General features: G+C 44.7%; 1 protein-coding gene across 2 annotated transcripts in view; it reads left to right on the plus strand.

Moving 5' to 3' along the window:
- The window catches only part of LOC144696600 (dedicator of cytokinesis protein 4-like), a 391455-nt gene that overhangs the window by 261442 nt on the left and 111872 nt on the right, over positions 1-18141 (plus strand). For both annotated transcript variants that reach the window (XM_078568091.1, XM_078568092.1), the window contains exons 27-28: positions 548-642; positions 13190-13265. In XM_078568091.1, the coding sequence (XP_078424217.1) occupies positions 548-642; positions 13190-13265 (171 nt within the window). The remainder of the gene's footprint in view (positions 1-547; positions 643-13189; positions 13266-18141) is intronic.

The raw sequence follows: 18141 nt of genomic DNA on the forward strand, positions 1-18141 counted from the left end.
TACACTTTACTGGATTTTAAATGATATTGTCCCACTATGGCTCTATGTCCTCTGTGTAAGGTATGCCTAGACAGTTGGATAGTTGGGATCTATGAACAGACCTAGTTGTTAAGGTACTTGAGAGCTCCTCCACCTTCCAGCGATCACTGGAGCTCTAATATCTACTGTAAATGTGTTGTGTTATTCATAGGGGAGCTGGTGGTTTAAAAAAATAATTTGGGCGTTTGGGGGGGAAGGGTCAATTTTGAGTTTTAAAAAAATTAAAAGGGAAAAAATTCTACTGGTTTTGCATTATGTATATATAATAGATAAAATAATTCACTGACATTCCCAGCTTACTTTCTGTTACATTTCACAAAAATGTGGTGTCAGTGAAAAGTTAACATTGGATTTCCCACGGTGTTTGTTGCGAAAGGATTATCTTTCCCAACCCTGACCATCCACAACCTATTTCTGTAGAAGAGATCTATTGATGGGCTAACAGACTAGCTCCTGTACGTTGAGGGCTTCTGTAAAATTAATGTGCAAATTTTATATTTTCCTTCAGGATTTTCTGCTGCAGATTTTTACAGTGTTTAAGATTCTTATAAGACCAGAGATGTTTCCAAAAGACTGGACGATAATGCGCTTGGTTACCAACAAGTAAGATGGTATCTCCTTAGTTTAAGGTAGATCAAATATTGTGGCAGTGCTTTTACGAGTGAAGGATATTAACTCATCAGCACTGACTTTGCACCAAACGTGATACTGCCCATACAGTTAAGTGAAACAAAGAGGCAGTGAACCAGGCTGGAGCACACTGGAGCAATTTGGATTTATCACCTTCGGCTCTGGATTTCTGAATCTGAATTTCAGACTTTTGTTTCCTATTCACATAATACAGTTTCAGCTTGGGACCTTTCCCTGGAATAAGTGGAGTGGAGATGTCTGAGTTGAGGCAAATAGAAGATGCACTGAAATTAGATCAGTTTTGCAGTGTAAGCTATTTTATAGGCTGTTCCTATTCAGTGATGCAATATTCTATTTATTCAGTTTTATACATTCTTGAACAAGCCTCAAAGCTTAAAATGAAGTGAGAATCTCTAGTGAGGATATGTATGTATAATATTATGTAAAAATTGACTATGTGGACCATTTCAGTGAAAACTCCTCATAGGCACCTGCAGTATCTGTTACCACTGTTAGTGGTGTTATGATCGGCTTTTTCAGTGTTGAAGGCATCAACCTACACACAGTTTTCATTTCATCATCCAGGCAATAAACTAGAAAATTGAGTGTGTTCTGATAAGGGTGGATAATCTGCTTTGCCAATTTATTATCCAGGCAGTGAAGGTGAAAATTATGCTCCATGTATGGCACACACACACTCCTATTTTGTAGCAAGAATGTAACACCCTGACCAAGAGTATAACAATCTGACCATCAGGCTGTCAGAAATTGATGAAACTGCTTTCTGAAAATATTTTGATCTACATTTTTCTCCAATGACTGACTAAGAAACTTCTAATGTCCAAAGTAAAGTTTTTAGTCAAATTAAGTCAAATTTTGGAAATCCAAGAAGTCACATATTTCACACAACATGATTACATTTAACCATCGAATAATCCTTTGTCTTTCAATACCTTCATCACAGTATTTATGTGAAGGTTTGTGTTTGAATTTAATAGTTTTGCCGAAAGTCAAGTGCTGAGATTCATTTGTGAACTCTTGAGCATGTGCAGTACACCTCGTTTCCCATAATTTGTCAGCACTGTTCAATTAACTGTACTCGTGGAATATGTTTCTTTCACTTCCATAACTTTTTTCTCAAAGTTTCAATGGCCAGAATTTTCCTGTTGGCGTGCGGGGGTGGCCTCTGCACACCCACACGTAAAATGACGCATGGTGACGTCCCGACGTCACCGCCCACCATCGCGATATTTGGGAAGGCAGGGCGCGCTATAAGTTCGGATGCGCGCCCGCCATCAATTAACGGGCCAGTTAAGGCCCTTGAAGCATCGATTGATCTCGATTTTTCATAGACCGTGCGATCTTCGTGGGCGGAACGGGCAGGCGGGTAGGAGACATTTGTATAAACCTCATCTACGGGCTGGATAAGAGGGGTGAGTGGGGTCGCGAATGTGATGTTTGAGGGATTTAAGTGTGAAAGTAACTTTTACTTGCCTGAGTGAGCAGGAAGACTTCACAATTCATACCAGCTGCTAGGACAGGAGTAAAAGCCTTTTTCAGGACTCTACAGTAGAAATCGTTTCTGGGGCCTGCAGCTTTCAGGAAGCCTTCCCTGAGCCTGGGAATGAGAATTGTGCTCTCTACTGGAGGCACCTCCCCTGAGGAGGAAGGGAGGGCCAGAAGGGGGAGGAGGCCAGGAGTCCACATTCAGCCTCCAGGGGAGCCACCTTGAGGAGGAGAGGTGCAGGCACAAGGGGTGTTGGACCAACAGGAAGTCCAAGGTGGAAGGGGTCGCAGAAGATGCCAATATCCTGTTGCCAGGGTTTATAGGCAGTGAAGCAGCTACCTCTATGTCAGAGGTCCAATGCCGAAGGAGGCTCCGTCTGTCAAGAGAGACAGTCACCTTCATCTGTCAGATGATGGGCCCTGGGATCTCCACAAACTGTGTGGGTGGGCACGCCCATGCCAGTGGCTCTAAAGGTCACAGCTGCCCTCAACTTCTTTGCCTCCGGCTCTTTCCAGGGGTCAGTGGGTGATCTTTGCGGAGTCTTCCAGTCAGCTGTTCATACTTGTGTCAAGCAGGTGACAGACACTCTGTTCAGGCGCGCATTGACTTTCATCCACTACTGTTGGGATGAGGCCAGTTTGACAGAGCGAGCCAGAGGCTTTGCACTGATTGCTGGGTTCCCCAGGATGCCATAGACTGTACACATGTGGCCATCAAGGCGTCAGCAGGTGAGCCCGGTGCCTTCATCAACAGGAAGGGCTTCCACTCCATGAACGTGCAGATAGTGTGTGATCACAAACTGCAGATTCTGCAAGTCTGTGCAAGATACCCAGGCAGCTCCCACGACACCTACATCCTCAGACACTCCCAGGTGCCGAAGCTCTTCAGTGCTCCTGCCCGGCTTGATGGATGGCTGCTGGGTGACGAGGGCTATCCCCTCAAAAGGTGGCTCATGACGCCTCTCTGCCATCCAAAAACAGAAGCTGAGCAGCGCTACAATAGGAGCCACGCCCCCACAGGGGCTGTGGTGGAGAGAACCATCACTCTTCTCAAGATGCGCTTCCAATGCCTGGATCATTCAGGGGGTGCATTCCAATACCCCCCAGATCATGTGTCACTGATGGTGGTTGCATGCTGTGCTCTCCACAATCTGGCTCTGGAAAGGAGCAATGCTGCAGACAAGGAAGATGTGGACGCAGTTGCTCTGGATGCACATGATGAGTCCAAGGATGAGCACGCACAGGAGAATGCTGAGGGGGTAGACGCTGAGCCAGGCATACTCCAGGGAGGCAGGGACACCCGGGAGGCTTCAATTCAAAGAACCTTCAGCTAGCTCACCACAAATCGACCTTCAACACACGCCAGGGCTGCAGGCTCCACACTCGATATCTGAGTGCTAAATCAGCCTGGATAATAACATTAACGAAGGCCCTTGTCAATAAAGCTCAATGTCAAACAACTCACTCACAGCATCATAGCTTCCCGTACACATCCAGAAGTAAGGAATCACCTTGAGGCATGGCAATATGTCAAAATTTATCGAGCAAGCAAAAGTAAATTCATAAAGCAAAACAAAAACAGTGTTGGACAACACACCAATTCTTCAACAAAGTACTGTAAGCCAAAATAAAAGCACCAGTGAGAAACCCGTGGTGTGACTAAGGTGCCTTAAATTTACGTTTACAGGTGCTACGTCTAGGTGCTGTCCCCTCACTGGCACTGGCATCTAAGACAGCCTGCTCACTGTGCTGTCCTGCTGGCCTCAATGACCTTGGTGGACGTCCTCTGGGCCGCGGAGTATTTGATGGCCCCGCCTGGGAGGGAGCAGCCAGTTCCACAGCTGGCTTCTCCCCAGTCGCCGCAGCCTCATCGAGACTGTGATGCCACAGTCACTGGCAGAGGGGCGGAGGAGCTGCTGCCCTCATCCGGAGTCCCCTGAGAAGAGCCCGTAGAGACGATAGGCAGCTACTGCGCCGACATGTGGTCGCTTCGGGATCTCCTTGTTCACCACAGATGGATGGGCACTGAGCTGGGATACTTGGTGCCCAGACCATTTCCCACACTGGCACTGGCCAGCTGAGGCCAATGCCGCTGTGAGGGCTTGCAAATCTGAGTGCAACCCCAGGAGGACCTGATTGTTCTCCCAGAGGTGCCTCTCCATGAGAGTTGCCACTCTCTCCATGGAGGAAGCATGGTGCTCAGTCATGAGGTTCATTGCATCGGTGATGCTCCATGTGGACTCCTCCAGCACGGGCACCATGCCATGCCTCATGTATCTCTGCCAGATCATCCCGCATACCTTGCTGCACTTCCAGTGTTCGCTGCCTCACAGACGACCCCAGAGGCACATTGTTGACCACCGACCGAGCAAGTACCTGGTCCCTAGTAGTCCTCCGACTGCCGGCGCCCTGGGCACTCTGTCTCTGCCCGCACCTCAATTGAGTGTGAAGTGTCCTCACCGCCGTGACCCGGGACACTAGCTGGATTTAATTCCCACCGAGGTGCTAGTATCTGCACTGGGGCTTGCCTGGCTGAGATGGTGTGATTCTGGAGAGTGCATTTGCTCCGGGGCTTCAGGGGTGAGAGGTGGGCCCTCTGTCTCCTCTTCCCGGCCCTGCTCCAGTGATGCTGAAATGAAGGAAAAGGATGTTTGATTAGTTACAGTGCAAACAATGTCAACTTGCATGCCGCTCCCACAGATCATTATGCGCTCATCCTTCAATAATCAAGGGTGAACCTCTGTTGCTAACTTCAATCACGGAGCATTCAGCAGCACCATGGCTTCTGTGACACATGGTGACCTGACTGCTTGCCAAACATACCTCCCTGTGGCACCCCAGCCTCACCGCCACCGGTGGACCTGGGGGCATGGCGCCTCTCAAGGTCCATGGCCTGCTGCTTGAAAGGCATAAGAATGGCTAACTGGGCCTGCCCTCCACCTGTCTGCATTCGTTCCGACACATTGTGCTCAGTCTTTTCCTGAAAAGGAGAGAGGAGCATTGATTAGTCCGGCCTGCACTTGAATTCCCACCACATTTCTGCCAACCCAGCCAGAGTGGGACATTGCAGGACTCCAGTTCTTTGTCACCCTGCAGCTGCTGCACACTCACCTAAACAAGCCAGGGCTGACCCCACCCCCATTGCCCAAATGCTGCCTCCTTCACATGTGGCACTGCTAAGCAAGGAGGCACAAGCACGTGGAGCACAAACACCAGAAGATGGATTGGTGCCCCGCCAACTGGAAGCTCCCCTCCCAGTATTTTAGCCCCCGGACTTCGACATGCTTCACAGTTCCAGCACTCTGCCTAGGTCCAGACTCTTGACTTTCACCCCCATTCTATACTCTGGGTGTCAGTGTCACACATGCTGCGGATGTAGAACACATCCTAGCTCAACCCTCTCGGTGAACTGGGCATGGGCAATCTCTGCTGTCACACCCAGCGAGGGATCCATGCCGTGAAGGATTCAATGACGTTACTGTACTCAGAGCTGGCGGGGTTGGGGGGAAAAGGTGACGGCTGCATTAAGTGACTTGAGGTAACATGGTACTCACCCTTCCCGAGCGCAGGAGATCTTTGAATCTTTTGCGGCATTGGACTCATGTGTACCGCACTACATCATGGGAGCTCACACTCTCAGCCACCTCCTCCCACACATATTTGGTCAGGTGGGGGGGTCTCCGCCTCCCGCCCCTCGGAAGAAGGACCTCCTGCTGCGCTGACACCTCCTCCAGGAGGGCAGCTAGGCACTCGTCTGAAAGACGAGGGGCACACTGCCCCACTGGCCTGCCCACCAGCCTGGCCTGCCCTGATGGCCTACCCTCTGGACTTGTGTCACACACATTGCCTTCTGCAGAGCCCTTCTCCCTGCCATTGTGAGCAGCCTTTCCAAGGCTGCCAGGCCTTCCTTTAAACAGGCCGCCTGGCCGCCCTTGGACCCGGCGGTCTGAGCGCACCAACCGTCGCCCGCCCACTCCCGCTATGCACGGGAGTTGTGAAGCACGCTGGACAGGCCTTAATTGGCCTGCCCGCATAAAATGGCAGCGCGGATCCGATCAAGGGCGGCGATCAGACCCGCTCCCGCTCAGCCCGCCCGATATGGGGAAACCTCTCCCCTATGAATAGTTGTGAAAAACAAGTGGACAAATATTAAAAGTTTGGAAGTAACATTTATGTGTCTTTAAAAAAACAGTATTCGAATGTGAGAGCGAAATGACGATGTAAATTTTATTTTGCATTCTACAAACTTTAAGTATATTGATTTGCAAGATGAGAGAGACAAAAATAGAAAATCTCTGTTCATGCTGATTCAACTTTTCAGAAAGGACAGCTACATTTTGAAGCCCATTGATTAGTTCACTTGTGCCATACACTACTTGTCACTTAATTGTGCCACCTTTTATTTCTTCCCGTTTTGCTATTTTACTCCCTGATCCCTGCCTCGGTCCATCAGTTATCTTTGCCTTTTACACTTTCACCAGTGCCCCAGGTTTAACTCTCCCTGGGATAAGTACACAAGATACCCTCTGATTCTCTAAAGGACCCCTTGAGACACTAGACATTGCCTTCAAAAGAGCAGCAATCCTGTTGCATTCTTTTCCACTGACCTTCCCACCCAGTACCCAGTGCACCCATGTGAGGATTGCCAACCTTTCTCATCCCACTTAGCCGACACATCACCTCTTCCTTGGACTTGACTAGCAGACCAACAGTCACAGCTCCTCTTCCGCATTTCCTTCCATTAACCTGTGGACAAGATCCCTGTCAGCCCCCCAAGCTTTCTTCCTGGGCAAAAACAAAAATACCTGGAAAAACTCAGCAGGTCCAGGTATTTTTGTTTTTGTTCTAAATTTCCAGCATCCGCAGAATTTTGCTCTTATCTTTCTTCCTGGGCCCCATGCTGGCTAGCATTGTAATCAACTCCCTTGCCTCTGGCTTCTTTCTTTTCAGAACTGCTGCCATCAGGCTTGTAAAACCTATCCATGATTCATCTGTACCTGCAAACCACATCTCCATGTTCTGAAGCTCTTCCCTTTTCAACATCCTCAAAAGTATTGTTACTTCCTAACACTGAGCCTATCTTTCCTGCAGCTTACTGGATTTCCAGTCAGGTGTCATCCTCTGCTGCAGTATTGAAAGAGTTATGCCATAAGGTGTACAAGCAGAAATAGGCCTTTCGGCCCATCGAGTCTGCTCCACCTCTCAATGAGATCGTGGCTGATCTGATGATCCTCAACTCCACTTTCCTGCCTTTTATCCATAACCCTTGATTCCCTTATTGATTAAAAATCTCTCTATCTCAGCCTTGAATATACTTAACGACCCAGCCTCTACAGCCCTCTGCACTAAAGAATTCCACAGATTCACTACCCTCTGAGAGAAGAAATTCCTCACCCCTGTCTTAAATGGGCGACCCCTTAATCTGAGATTATGACCTCTGGTCCTAGACTCTCCCACAAGGGGGAACAACCTCTCAGCATCCACCCTGTCAAGCGCTCTAAGAATCTTGTATGTTTCAATAAGGTCGCCTCTTATTCTTCTAAATTCCAATGAGTACAGGCCCAACCTACTCAACCTCTCCTCATAAGAAAATCCCCCCATCCCTGGGATCAACCTTGTTAACCTTCTCTGGACTGCCTCCAATGCCAGTATATCTTTCCTTAGATAAGGGGACCAAAACTGTTCACAGTATTCTAGGTGTGGTCCAATTATATAAGTGCCTTATATAATTTTAGCAGAACTTCCTTATTTTTGTACTTCATTCCCTTAGAAATAAAGGCTAACATTCCATTTGCCTTTTCTATTACCTACTGAACTTGTATGTTAGCTTTTTGGGATTCATGCACGAGGACTCTCAAATCCCTCTGTGCTGTAGCTTTCTGCAGTCTTTTTACATTTAAAAAACATTCACTCTTCTATTCTTCCTGCCAAAGTGCATAACCTCACGTTTTCCCACATTATATTTCATCTGCCAAGTTTTTGCCCACTCACTTAACCTGTCTATATCCCTATGTAGACTCTGTGTCATCCTCACCACTTGCCTTCCCACCTATTTTTGTGTCATCCACAAATTGGCGATAGTACATTCACTTCCCTCGTCTAAGCCATTAATATATATTGTAAATAATTGTGGCCCCAACACTGATTTCTGTGGCACTCCACTAGTTACAGGTTGCCATCCCCATATCCCAACTCTGTCTTATATTAGTTAGCCAATCCTCTATCCATGCTAATATACTACCCCCAACACCATGGGCCTTTATCTTAGTAAGTAGATTTATGTGTGGTACCTTATCGAATACCTTTTGAAAGTCCAGATATATTACCTCTACTGGTTCCCCATTATCTATCCTGTTTGTTACCTCAAAGAATTCTAATAAATTTGTCAGGCATAATTTCCCCTTCATGAAGCCCCGCTGACTCTGCTTGATTATATTATGCATTTCTAAATGCTCTGTGATTACTTCTGTTATAATAGTCTCTAACGTTTTCCCAATGACGGATGTTAAGCTAACTGGCCGATAGCTTTTGTCTCCCTCCCTTTTTGAATAAAGGTGTTGGCAGTTTTCCAATCTTCTGAAACTTTTCTAGAATCTAAGGATTCTTGGAAGATTACTACCAGTGCATCCTCCATCAAAGATTCACAACCCTATGAGTGAAGTAATTCCTCCTCTTCCCAGTCCTAAGTTATCGGCCCCTTATCCTGACAGTGTGCCCCCTTGTTTTATATTCCCCAACCAGCGGCAACAATCTCTCAGCGCCTACCTCATCAAGTCCCTGCAGAATTTTATAGGTTTCAATAAGATGGCCTCCCATTCTTCTGAATTCCAGAGAATAGAAGCGCGATTTACTTAGCTTCTCATCATAGGACAACCACTTCATCACAAGGACCAATTTAGTGAACCTTCAGTGTACTGCCCCCAGTGCAAGTACACCTTTCTTGAATGTGGAGAGCAAAACTGCAGATTGTATTCCAGATGTGGTCTCACCAAAACCCTCTACAATTGTAATAAACCTTTTTTATTCTTGTACTCCAATCCTCTTACAATAAAGCCCAGCATGCCATTGCCTTTGTAATTGCTTGCTGCACCTGCATGCTAACTTTCTGCGTTTTTTGTACAAGCACACCCAAGTCTCTTTGATCATCAACACTTAGAAATTTCATACTTTAAAAAAAAAATTCTGTTTTTCTATTCCTACTCCCAAAGTGAATAACTTCACACTTTCCCACATTATACTCAATCTGCCATCTTGTTGCCCATTCACTTGACCTGTCTAGATCTCCTTGCAGCCTCTGTGTCCTCCCCACAGCTTACTTTCCCATCTAGTTTGCTATCATCAGCAAACTTTGATACATTACCCTCTGTCTTGTCATCTAAATCATTAATATAGATTGTAAATAGCTGCAGCACTCCGCTATTCACTGCCTGCCAACTTGAAAAAGCCCTGTTTATGCTCACTCTCTGCTTTCTATCTGTCCATGCTAAAATATTACCCCCAATTCATGATCCCTTATCTTGCCTATTAACCTTTTGTGTGGTAACTTATAAAATGCCTTTTGGAAATCTAGGTATGTTACATTTACTGGTTCCTCTTTATCGCAGAATTTTCCCATCGGCAATTTGGAGGCGGGGCCCGCTCGCCAATGGGAAAATGATGTGGGATGACGTCAGGAGGAATCCCCGACGTCATCCCGGTCCATTTAAATATTGAGGAAGGCGGGTGGACTGTCAATGGCCAATTAAGGCCATTGACAGGATAATTAAGCTTGTTACATGACCTGCCGTCCAACCTTAAGGCTGGCGGGCAGGCCAGGAGCCCCAGTGGGCTCCTGATAATACATGAAACCTCATCCACTGGTGGAGTGAGGTTTCATGTCTGTTTTTAAAAACTTAAATAAAGTTTATGAGCTTCTTATTAACATGTCCCATCTCGTGTGACATTGTCACATAAGGGGGACATGTTAATAATTTTAATATTTTTCTGTTTTTAAAGATTTATATACCGTCAGTAATCTCCCTGAGACAGCACTTAGTCTCAGGGAGCAGTGCGCTCTTTGCGCGAAAGAGCGCACTTTGACAGATGGGAAATTCCTCCACCCCCCCCCACACAGGAAGCACATAGCCTTAATTGGCCCACCCACTCAAAATGGCAGCAGGCCCCATTTCAGTGGCGGAGTTCGGCTGCCCACCCGCCACCAAGCCGGTGGGGCCCGCTCGCCCATCAAGGTAAAAATTCTGGCCTATTAGTAACATCATCAGAAAATTCTAATAAATTTGTCAAACAGGATTCCCTTTAGTAAAACCATGTTGACTTGTTCTAATCACACTATGCTCTTCTAAGTGCATTGTTAATGCTTCGTTAATAATATATTCTAGCGTTTTCCTAACAAGTGATGTTATGCTAACTGGCCTGTTTTCTCTCTCCCTCCTTTCTTGAAAAGTGCTGTAACATTTGCCAACTTCCAATCTGCTGGGACCATTTCTGAATCTAAGGAATTTCGGAAAATCATAGCCAGCACATCCACTATCTCTGCAGCTATCTCTTTTGGACTCCTAGGGTGTAGGCCATCAGGTCCCAGGGACTTTTTCTTTTCTGTGGCAGTACAAGTAGTTCTAATACTTGGGGAAATAGTTCATTGGAAGTTGGAAATAAAATACAAGAAGACATTAAACATGCAGAATGGGCATGTACATGGCAAAGGAATTTCAATATAAATAAACGTGAGGTAGTACATTTTGGCAGGAAGATTAAGAGGGCCACGTACTCCTTGGCAAATATGAGTCCGGATGGGTAGAGGATCAAAAGAAATCTAGAGGTGCAGCTAAAATCACTCAATGTAGCAACATATGTTAACAAGGGCATTAAAATAGCAAACAAAGCACTTGGGTTCACTTCTAATGAGATAGGATTGGAAAGCAAAGAGTTTGTTAAACTGGTATATAAAATCTGGGGTAGACCTGTACACTGTTCTTGTTTGTTCTGTTATAATAATAACATAAAGGCACTGGAGAAAATGGGGAGGTGGGGGTTGGTGGGAGCAGAGGAAAAAGGCTTGCAAGGATGATACCAGAACTGATCCGTCCAGATAGATTGAACAGGCTGGGGCTCTTTTCTCTCGAAAAGTGAAGACAGAGGTGACCTGAGAAAGGCTTTTCAGAGCGTGAAAGGGTTTGATGGGGCAGACATAAAGATGGCATTTCTAGTTGAAGGGTTAAATAGGGCGATGACCAGGAATTTATATCAATGAAGTGCTGGGAGGATTTGGTGGAAAAGGTAGGATAGATAATTCAAAAACAAACAAAAGGAAAGACAGGTTCATAACAGTGAAGAATTGTGCTTTGGGCATCACAGGTAAAGGAGGCTGTGGAGGGCTTCCTTGAATGCCCGTGGTCTTCACTTTGGGCCATGGAGGCTCTGGTTCCAATGGCCTCCTGAGCTACGACAAAGTTGCCTCCACGAAACTTGTGCTCTCCCCACATGGCAGGGGGCTGCCCAGCTGTCAGCAAAATGCTAGCAGCCTGTAAAATAGCCTGTAACTGGGGACTTAATGATGCAGATTGGCTGCCTGCCTTCATGATATGGGCAGCTTATCTGTAGTCCAGTGGGAAACTTCCTCGGCAGCAAGACAGCAACGGGCATGCATAAACCCAGCTCCATGCTATTTTACCAATCTCCCTTCCTCCAATCTCGTCATCCAGGAGCCAATAACATTCAACCTGTGGTCACAAGACAGTCAGGACTGGGCACTAATTATATTCTGGTTATAAAGATTATGTGAAAAATAGGGAAAATGGTAGAAGGGGAGGAGTTAGCCTTCATGATTAAGGATAAAGTCACTTCAATGTTAAGTGGGTGATATAACGAGATAAGCAGGCAGTAAAAGGCTTTGTAGGTAGAAAAGGAGTTAAGACTGTGGTGGAAGTTGTGCATTGGCCCCCTGGTAACAGGTGTGAAGTGGCAGTTTGTATAAATGCAGAGATTAGATTTTAAAAATCTTGACAGTCATATCAGGAAGAAGAGGGCAGTCAGGAGCAACTTAGGCTCCTTGAAACTGATAACGGTGATATTGTCAATGAAAATAAGGAAATGGTGGACAAATTGAATAATTGTTTTGCATCAGTATTTGCCATAGAGGAAGAGATCAGCATGTTGGAAGTCCCAAGGAAACTGATATTGAATCAGAAACTGACCAAAATTAATGTAAGCAAAATAACATTAATGAAGAAAATAATCGCACCAAAGAGTGACAAATGACCAGGTACATATGGTTTCCACCCCAGGGTTTTAAGTAAGTTGGTGACAACATAAAAGATGCCCAAACTGTAATCCTCCAAAGTTATCTTGATTTGTCTTTGAAGATATTGCACTTCAATAGCAACTTAGAAAATTCTTATTGCTGATCAAAATGATTCCCCTTGAACTCAAGGTGGCATGAAGAGGCTGCTTATTGGTGCATGGGGTTGGTAGAGGGGATCTCGATGAAGAGGCTGGGATATGTGGGAGTGGGAGCACCTGTAAAGGGCAGGCCTTGGGTTGGTGGTGGGTGGGAGTTAACTGATGTGGAAAGGGGGCCCTTGAGGGAGGTGCCTCCCCCCCACCCCTCGAACCCCACCACCTGCAAACCCATTGATGGAGGGGTGGTAAAATTCTGCCCATGAAGTAGCAATAGGGTGGAGCTGGAGTGATAATGACACTTAAGGGAGTTGCCAAATTTAATTTTGAGAACTTCAATGGATTTCTACCAACTTGACCTCTTCACCAGTATATCTTTCAAAGATTCTGTTGCAAACTGCAAGTGATAGATATCCAAGGATAATTTTACAGTGGTCAATATATAAGAGATATATCTTTATATTGCAGCAAATGTAAGCACAAATTATAGTACCAAACATAACATGTCTTCTCTTTGTACAATATTTTTAATTCAATACCAAATTCAATCCAAAGATGTAAAGCTGGTAACAGTGGTCCCAACATCAGGAGCTGATTCTTGTTTTTTCTCATATTTCAGTGTGATCATCACTACAATTCTCTATCTCTCTGATGCACTTAGAAAGAATTTCCTAAATGAAAGCTTTGACTTCAAGGTATGCTGATTTTAATATTAGGTTCGAATACTTAGTGGCTCTCTGCTTTTAGGCTTCGTTTGCTTTTATATATGACTATAATTGTGGTTTCTGTTCTGCTCAATTTGTCTCATGTAGCTAATGAGCAGGAATTGTAGTAATAAATAATGCTAGTATTGTTTAGGGGATTCTTTCATGGATATTACTCCTGTGAGTCAACTTTTTTGCCAGTGGGCGTGATTTAAACCTGTAAATTAAAGAAATACTGCAGGGGTAGCTGACAAAAATACGTAGTAATTTTAACCCCTTCCCAGGGAACTGTTATGGGCAGTTTTGGGGTCGGCGGGGCTGGTGCAGTTGGCGGTGGTGTTGAATTATTATAAGTACTAAGACCAACCTGCTGTTAACATGTCTACTTCCAGTTTAACTGGGGCAAGTTTAGAGTCCAATGAGTAACCCACTCCTGAGAGGCAGGTCAGTAATTATAATATTTAAATGAGGTTCCGTGCCTCAGATTTTATCCGTAATTTAGATTTAATAGCTGTGGGCTAGGTTTCCATGGGTTCAGGAAACCCAATAGCTGAAGGAAAGAGGGAGCTGCCAGATCCAGTGAAGTGTCTTAGCAGGATTGCTTGTTTGCCAAGGAGAAGCAGCACTCCTTCCTCGCCATTCCCAGTACCTTGAGCAAACATGACATGATCTGCCTCCTCTCTCTGATTTTTCATCCACCGCTATCAATTGGTGGATCAATCCCCCGTGCCCCCTGGCTGCTGTTGTGTATAAAAAAAACTTTCCTGTCAGTCACCCTTCAATTTGGCCACCTGGTGGATAATTGAATAATATTCTAATGAGGTCCTGACATTAAATCCAGGGAGACCTCCATATTCTTGGCATTTCAGGTGCCCCCATTCCCTCCCCATTTCCCAATAAGTATTGGGGGCCCATATTTCTTAGCCCTTCCTTGCAGCCTTGCAATTATTAGCCTAAAACTGATATCTTTGCTGTACATGGCGGGGGTGGCGGGGGGAGGTAGAGTCTAAGTGGGGTAAATTAAATAATGCCAACATGTTTATGCCGGCTAGGTTAATCCTTTTTTTTGTATTTCTCAGAGCACTGCTATGCTTATGTAGACATTAACAGACCATGTCACAGATTTCAATCTGTGCAGTGACTGGGATATATAAGCTCGAGCTTGGGTTGTGGGTTGGGGTTATGTAACGAATTTTAATATGCTTCATGATGCATACTCTTATCTGGAATGTTGAGCTGGCTCCAGCATTTAACTGAAACCAACACAGAACTGCTGCAGCATTGAATCACCCACTCACTGAAGTGAAAGCAATTGAATTGCAGTGCAGTTCAGGTGCCATATTTAGAATTGTTTTGCTAAATTTGCACAAATACAGCCATCAATGCAAGATGCAAATCCTAACCACAGATATTCATTTAAACACTCAAACTCTCCCAGGGTATAAACAGGTTCAGTGTCACCGTCGCAGGGTTGCAATGACCATTTTCAGGCTGCTGGAGTGCCCAAGCATTAGGATGATAACATAGGATCATTGGACACTTTGTTACACAGTTGATGAAACATGAAAAATTCAAAATAACATTAAGTATGGCATGATGACACAAACAATACAGCTTCAGTGGAGTGGCAGGACATGGGTATGAATCTAAAACGTTACTGATCTTAACTGTGCCATTATGTGAGTCATTTCCCCACAGGTAGTGATTGGAGATGATTCATTCCAGCCTGCTCTTACACTCTTAGCAGTGAAGTGGCAGAGGCCTGGAAGAACATCATCCAACTAACTGCCTGAAGAGCTAAAAATGGTGCATGCTGCAGGGAACCCATGAAGGGTACTGGCAGAAAGACCCTATGGTTCAATATATGATTGTACACTTAGTTTCTCTTTCAAGTCTGATTCGTATACTTCATACTGATTCTGCTGGACCGTTACTGAATTTAACACCTTTGAGTGCACCATAAATTATTCAAGTGTTTACGATCAAACTTTGTCCACAGTACATTGTGAAAAGTAATACGAAATAGCACCCATGTATTACATTTTAATGTGTTGAACTAATTCTTGGTGCAGAACTTTAGAAAGTACATGTTAGGTTGTAAAACTCAAAGCAAAATCAATATTGTTTCATCATTAACAAACAATGTCTGAAAAGAATTTTCAAATGATTAAACTTACCACAGTCACTTTAACGTAATCATCTAATCACAAGTTTAGAAACCCTTCTTGGTTGTACAGATACTGAGTTACCTGTACAGATTCTGAAGAGCGGAAGCCTGACTGTAATGCGCTAAAAGGTTGAAACCATCTTCAGAAGTAGATTTACATGACAAAACTAACATCAGTGTTAAGTGGTTTGGCTTCCACATAACAAAATAAAAACTATTAAGTTTCAGAAGTGAAGATGACTCCTGACCAGGGAGTTTTTGGGTTGGAACCCTGACACCAGGATGATTTCTGGGTTCCGACTCCGCATGACATCAGTGTGACATGCTGCGATTTTTGAACAAAAGGCCAGTTAATGGCCACAGGCATGTTTGCCTTCCAATTAAGGACAACAGGCAGGCTCCAGATGCTGGCAGGCCAATAGGATGTCCTCCGGCACCAAAGGCACTGCAGTCTGCAGTTGCAGATACTGGAAAGAGAAGGCGCCTTGAGATGGAGGTACTGTCCTAGCACTCCTTACAGATGTCTAAAAAAGAAATAGCCGTAGCTGCCGGACCACCATTGTGGAGGGGCAACCTCTCCACAGGGTGTTTTGTAGCTGTGGCCATGTAGATATGGCGACTGGGGAGGCCGGGAGCGGGGGAAGCACGCCTGAAGTTGATCCTGGGTTGTGGGCCCCTGGGGCCTGCTGGGCTCTGGGTGCCAGATGGCTTTAATAGGTTTTTTATTATGTTGACAAGCTACTTGTTGCTTGCGAGTGGGTAGCCCATGCCCTGTCCCCTTAAAGATTGCCCAGAGGAGGAGAAATGGCAGCATACCAGCGCACGAGCCAGTGCCAGGAAATTTCAGGCCTGCCTGCCTCTGTTCCTGCCTCTGACAGACTTCCAATATTTAGCCCAGAGAGTCCAGCTCAGCTTCATTTCAATGTCAGGTCATGCCTTCATTCTGGATTCGGATTGCACCAACGGTACAGTTATACTGTAAATGCAAAGTGAAACTGCTTCACACAGAGAAAATGCACTTTTAACTTGCATGAGACAGTAACATTTGTAAGATTGATGAACCAGGATCTTTCTAGCAGAGTTCATTGTACTAAAAATAGCACAAAATAATTGTGAACTGAACTTTGTGCATAAAATAACTAATTACCAAAGCACTGGTTAAACAGGAACTTTCACGGCAGATCATTTCTCAAACTTAAAGAAATAACATTATCCACTGATGATATGATTAACATTATTAGAGTGGAGTGCATTTATGGATGGCTTCATTGTTGAGTTGTTGCAGTGACGAGAATGAACCAAAAGGTTATTTTCAATCCACTTCGTGTTTGAATCAGAGCTCACCACTTAGAGAATCGTGAAGTTGGATTCGAATAAATGGGTTCAAGTACCAGTTCATTGCACTGTAAAGATTTCAGTTTTTGCGTGCTTCATTTTTAATTCCAACATTTACTTTTGTTTCACATTTTTGTGAATACATAGAAAAGATGGCCTAGTGGTATTTTTGCTGGGTCATGCTCTGGGGATCTGGGTTCGAATCCCGCCATGGAAGGTGGTGGAATTTGAATTCAATAAAAACCTGGAATTTAAGGTCTAATGATGACCATGAAACCATTGTCGATTGTCGTAAAAGCCCATCTAGTCTACTAATGTCCTTTAGGGAAGGAAATCTGGCATCCTTACTTGATCTGGCCTACGTGTGACTCCAGACCCACAGCAAAGTTGTTGACTCTCAAAATGCCCCTGAACCAGAGCAACTAAGGATGGGAAATAAATGCTGGCCCAGCCAGCGAAGGCCACACCCATGAATTAATTTTTAAAAACAGAATGCGAGCGATTTTGTTTTCAAGGCATGAGTGTTGAAAACTGCTAATAACAAAATGTTTAATTCATATTTGCTAAATATTTTGATGAGGACTGGAGCTGCTTGTAGCATTGTCTCCCTTTACATTCATTCACATAAATGCATCTTTTTGTGGTAAAAGTTTCACAACCCTGTCTATGCAGTGCTATACAAATGTACACAGATGTATGAATCTCTGTGTTAAAACTTGAAGCGTATGTCACATTTCAGGCATTATATTCAAAGTGCCAGAAGTATGTAGGTAAAACCTTTAAAAAGTTAGCCATTTCATGTTATCGTCATAACATTCAAGGCTATGGGCCAAGTGCTGGTAAATGGGATTAGGTAGGTAGGTCAGGTGATTCTCATGTGTCGGTGCAGACTCAATGGGCAGAAGGGCCTCTTCTGCACTGTGTGATTCTGAGATTCTGATTCTGTCACAAGAATTTATCAAGCAATGAATTCCACTGAAACATTCCATTGTGTTGTAGGCAATCCAGCTTTAAATTGGGCTAGGAACCATAAGCTTACAAACACCTTTGAATCAGCAAGTGTCCCTCACTAAATAGTGGTTTAATCTGACTGATCATGAGTTGTATTTGCCTCCAACAGTTAGGATTTGAAAATGTAAAGAGGGAGGTTAGCTTAACCTGTCTGTTGTAGCAGCACAATAATACGCAGCACCCTTATGGATCCTATCATTCTAAAGCCGCCCCTCACCCAACCTAGTGAAAAGTGCCATGTAAGATGCTTTCAAGGGAGTGCGACTAATTAGATAGCCCTTTCAAAGAGACTTTATGGCCTGAATGACCACCTCCTGTCAAGTCCAATTCTATGATTCTGTGCAAATCTACCAG

Source organism: Cetorhinus maximus, chromosome 22 (genome assembly GCF_964194155.1).
Source record: "Cetorhinus maximus chromosome 22, sCetMax3.hap1.1, whole genome shotgun sequence".
NCBI lineage: Eukaryota > Metazoa > Chordata > Chondrichthyes > Lamniformes > Cetorhinidae > Cetorhinus > Cetorhinus maximus.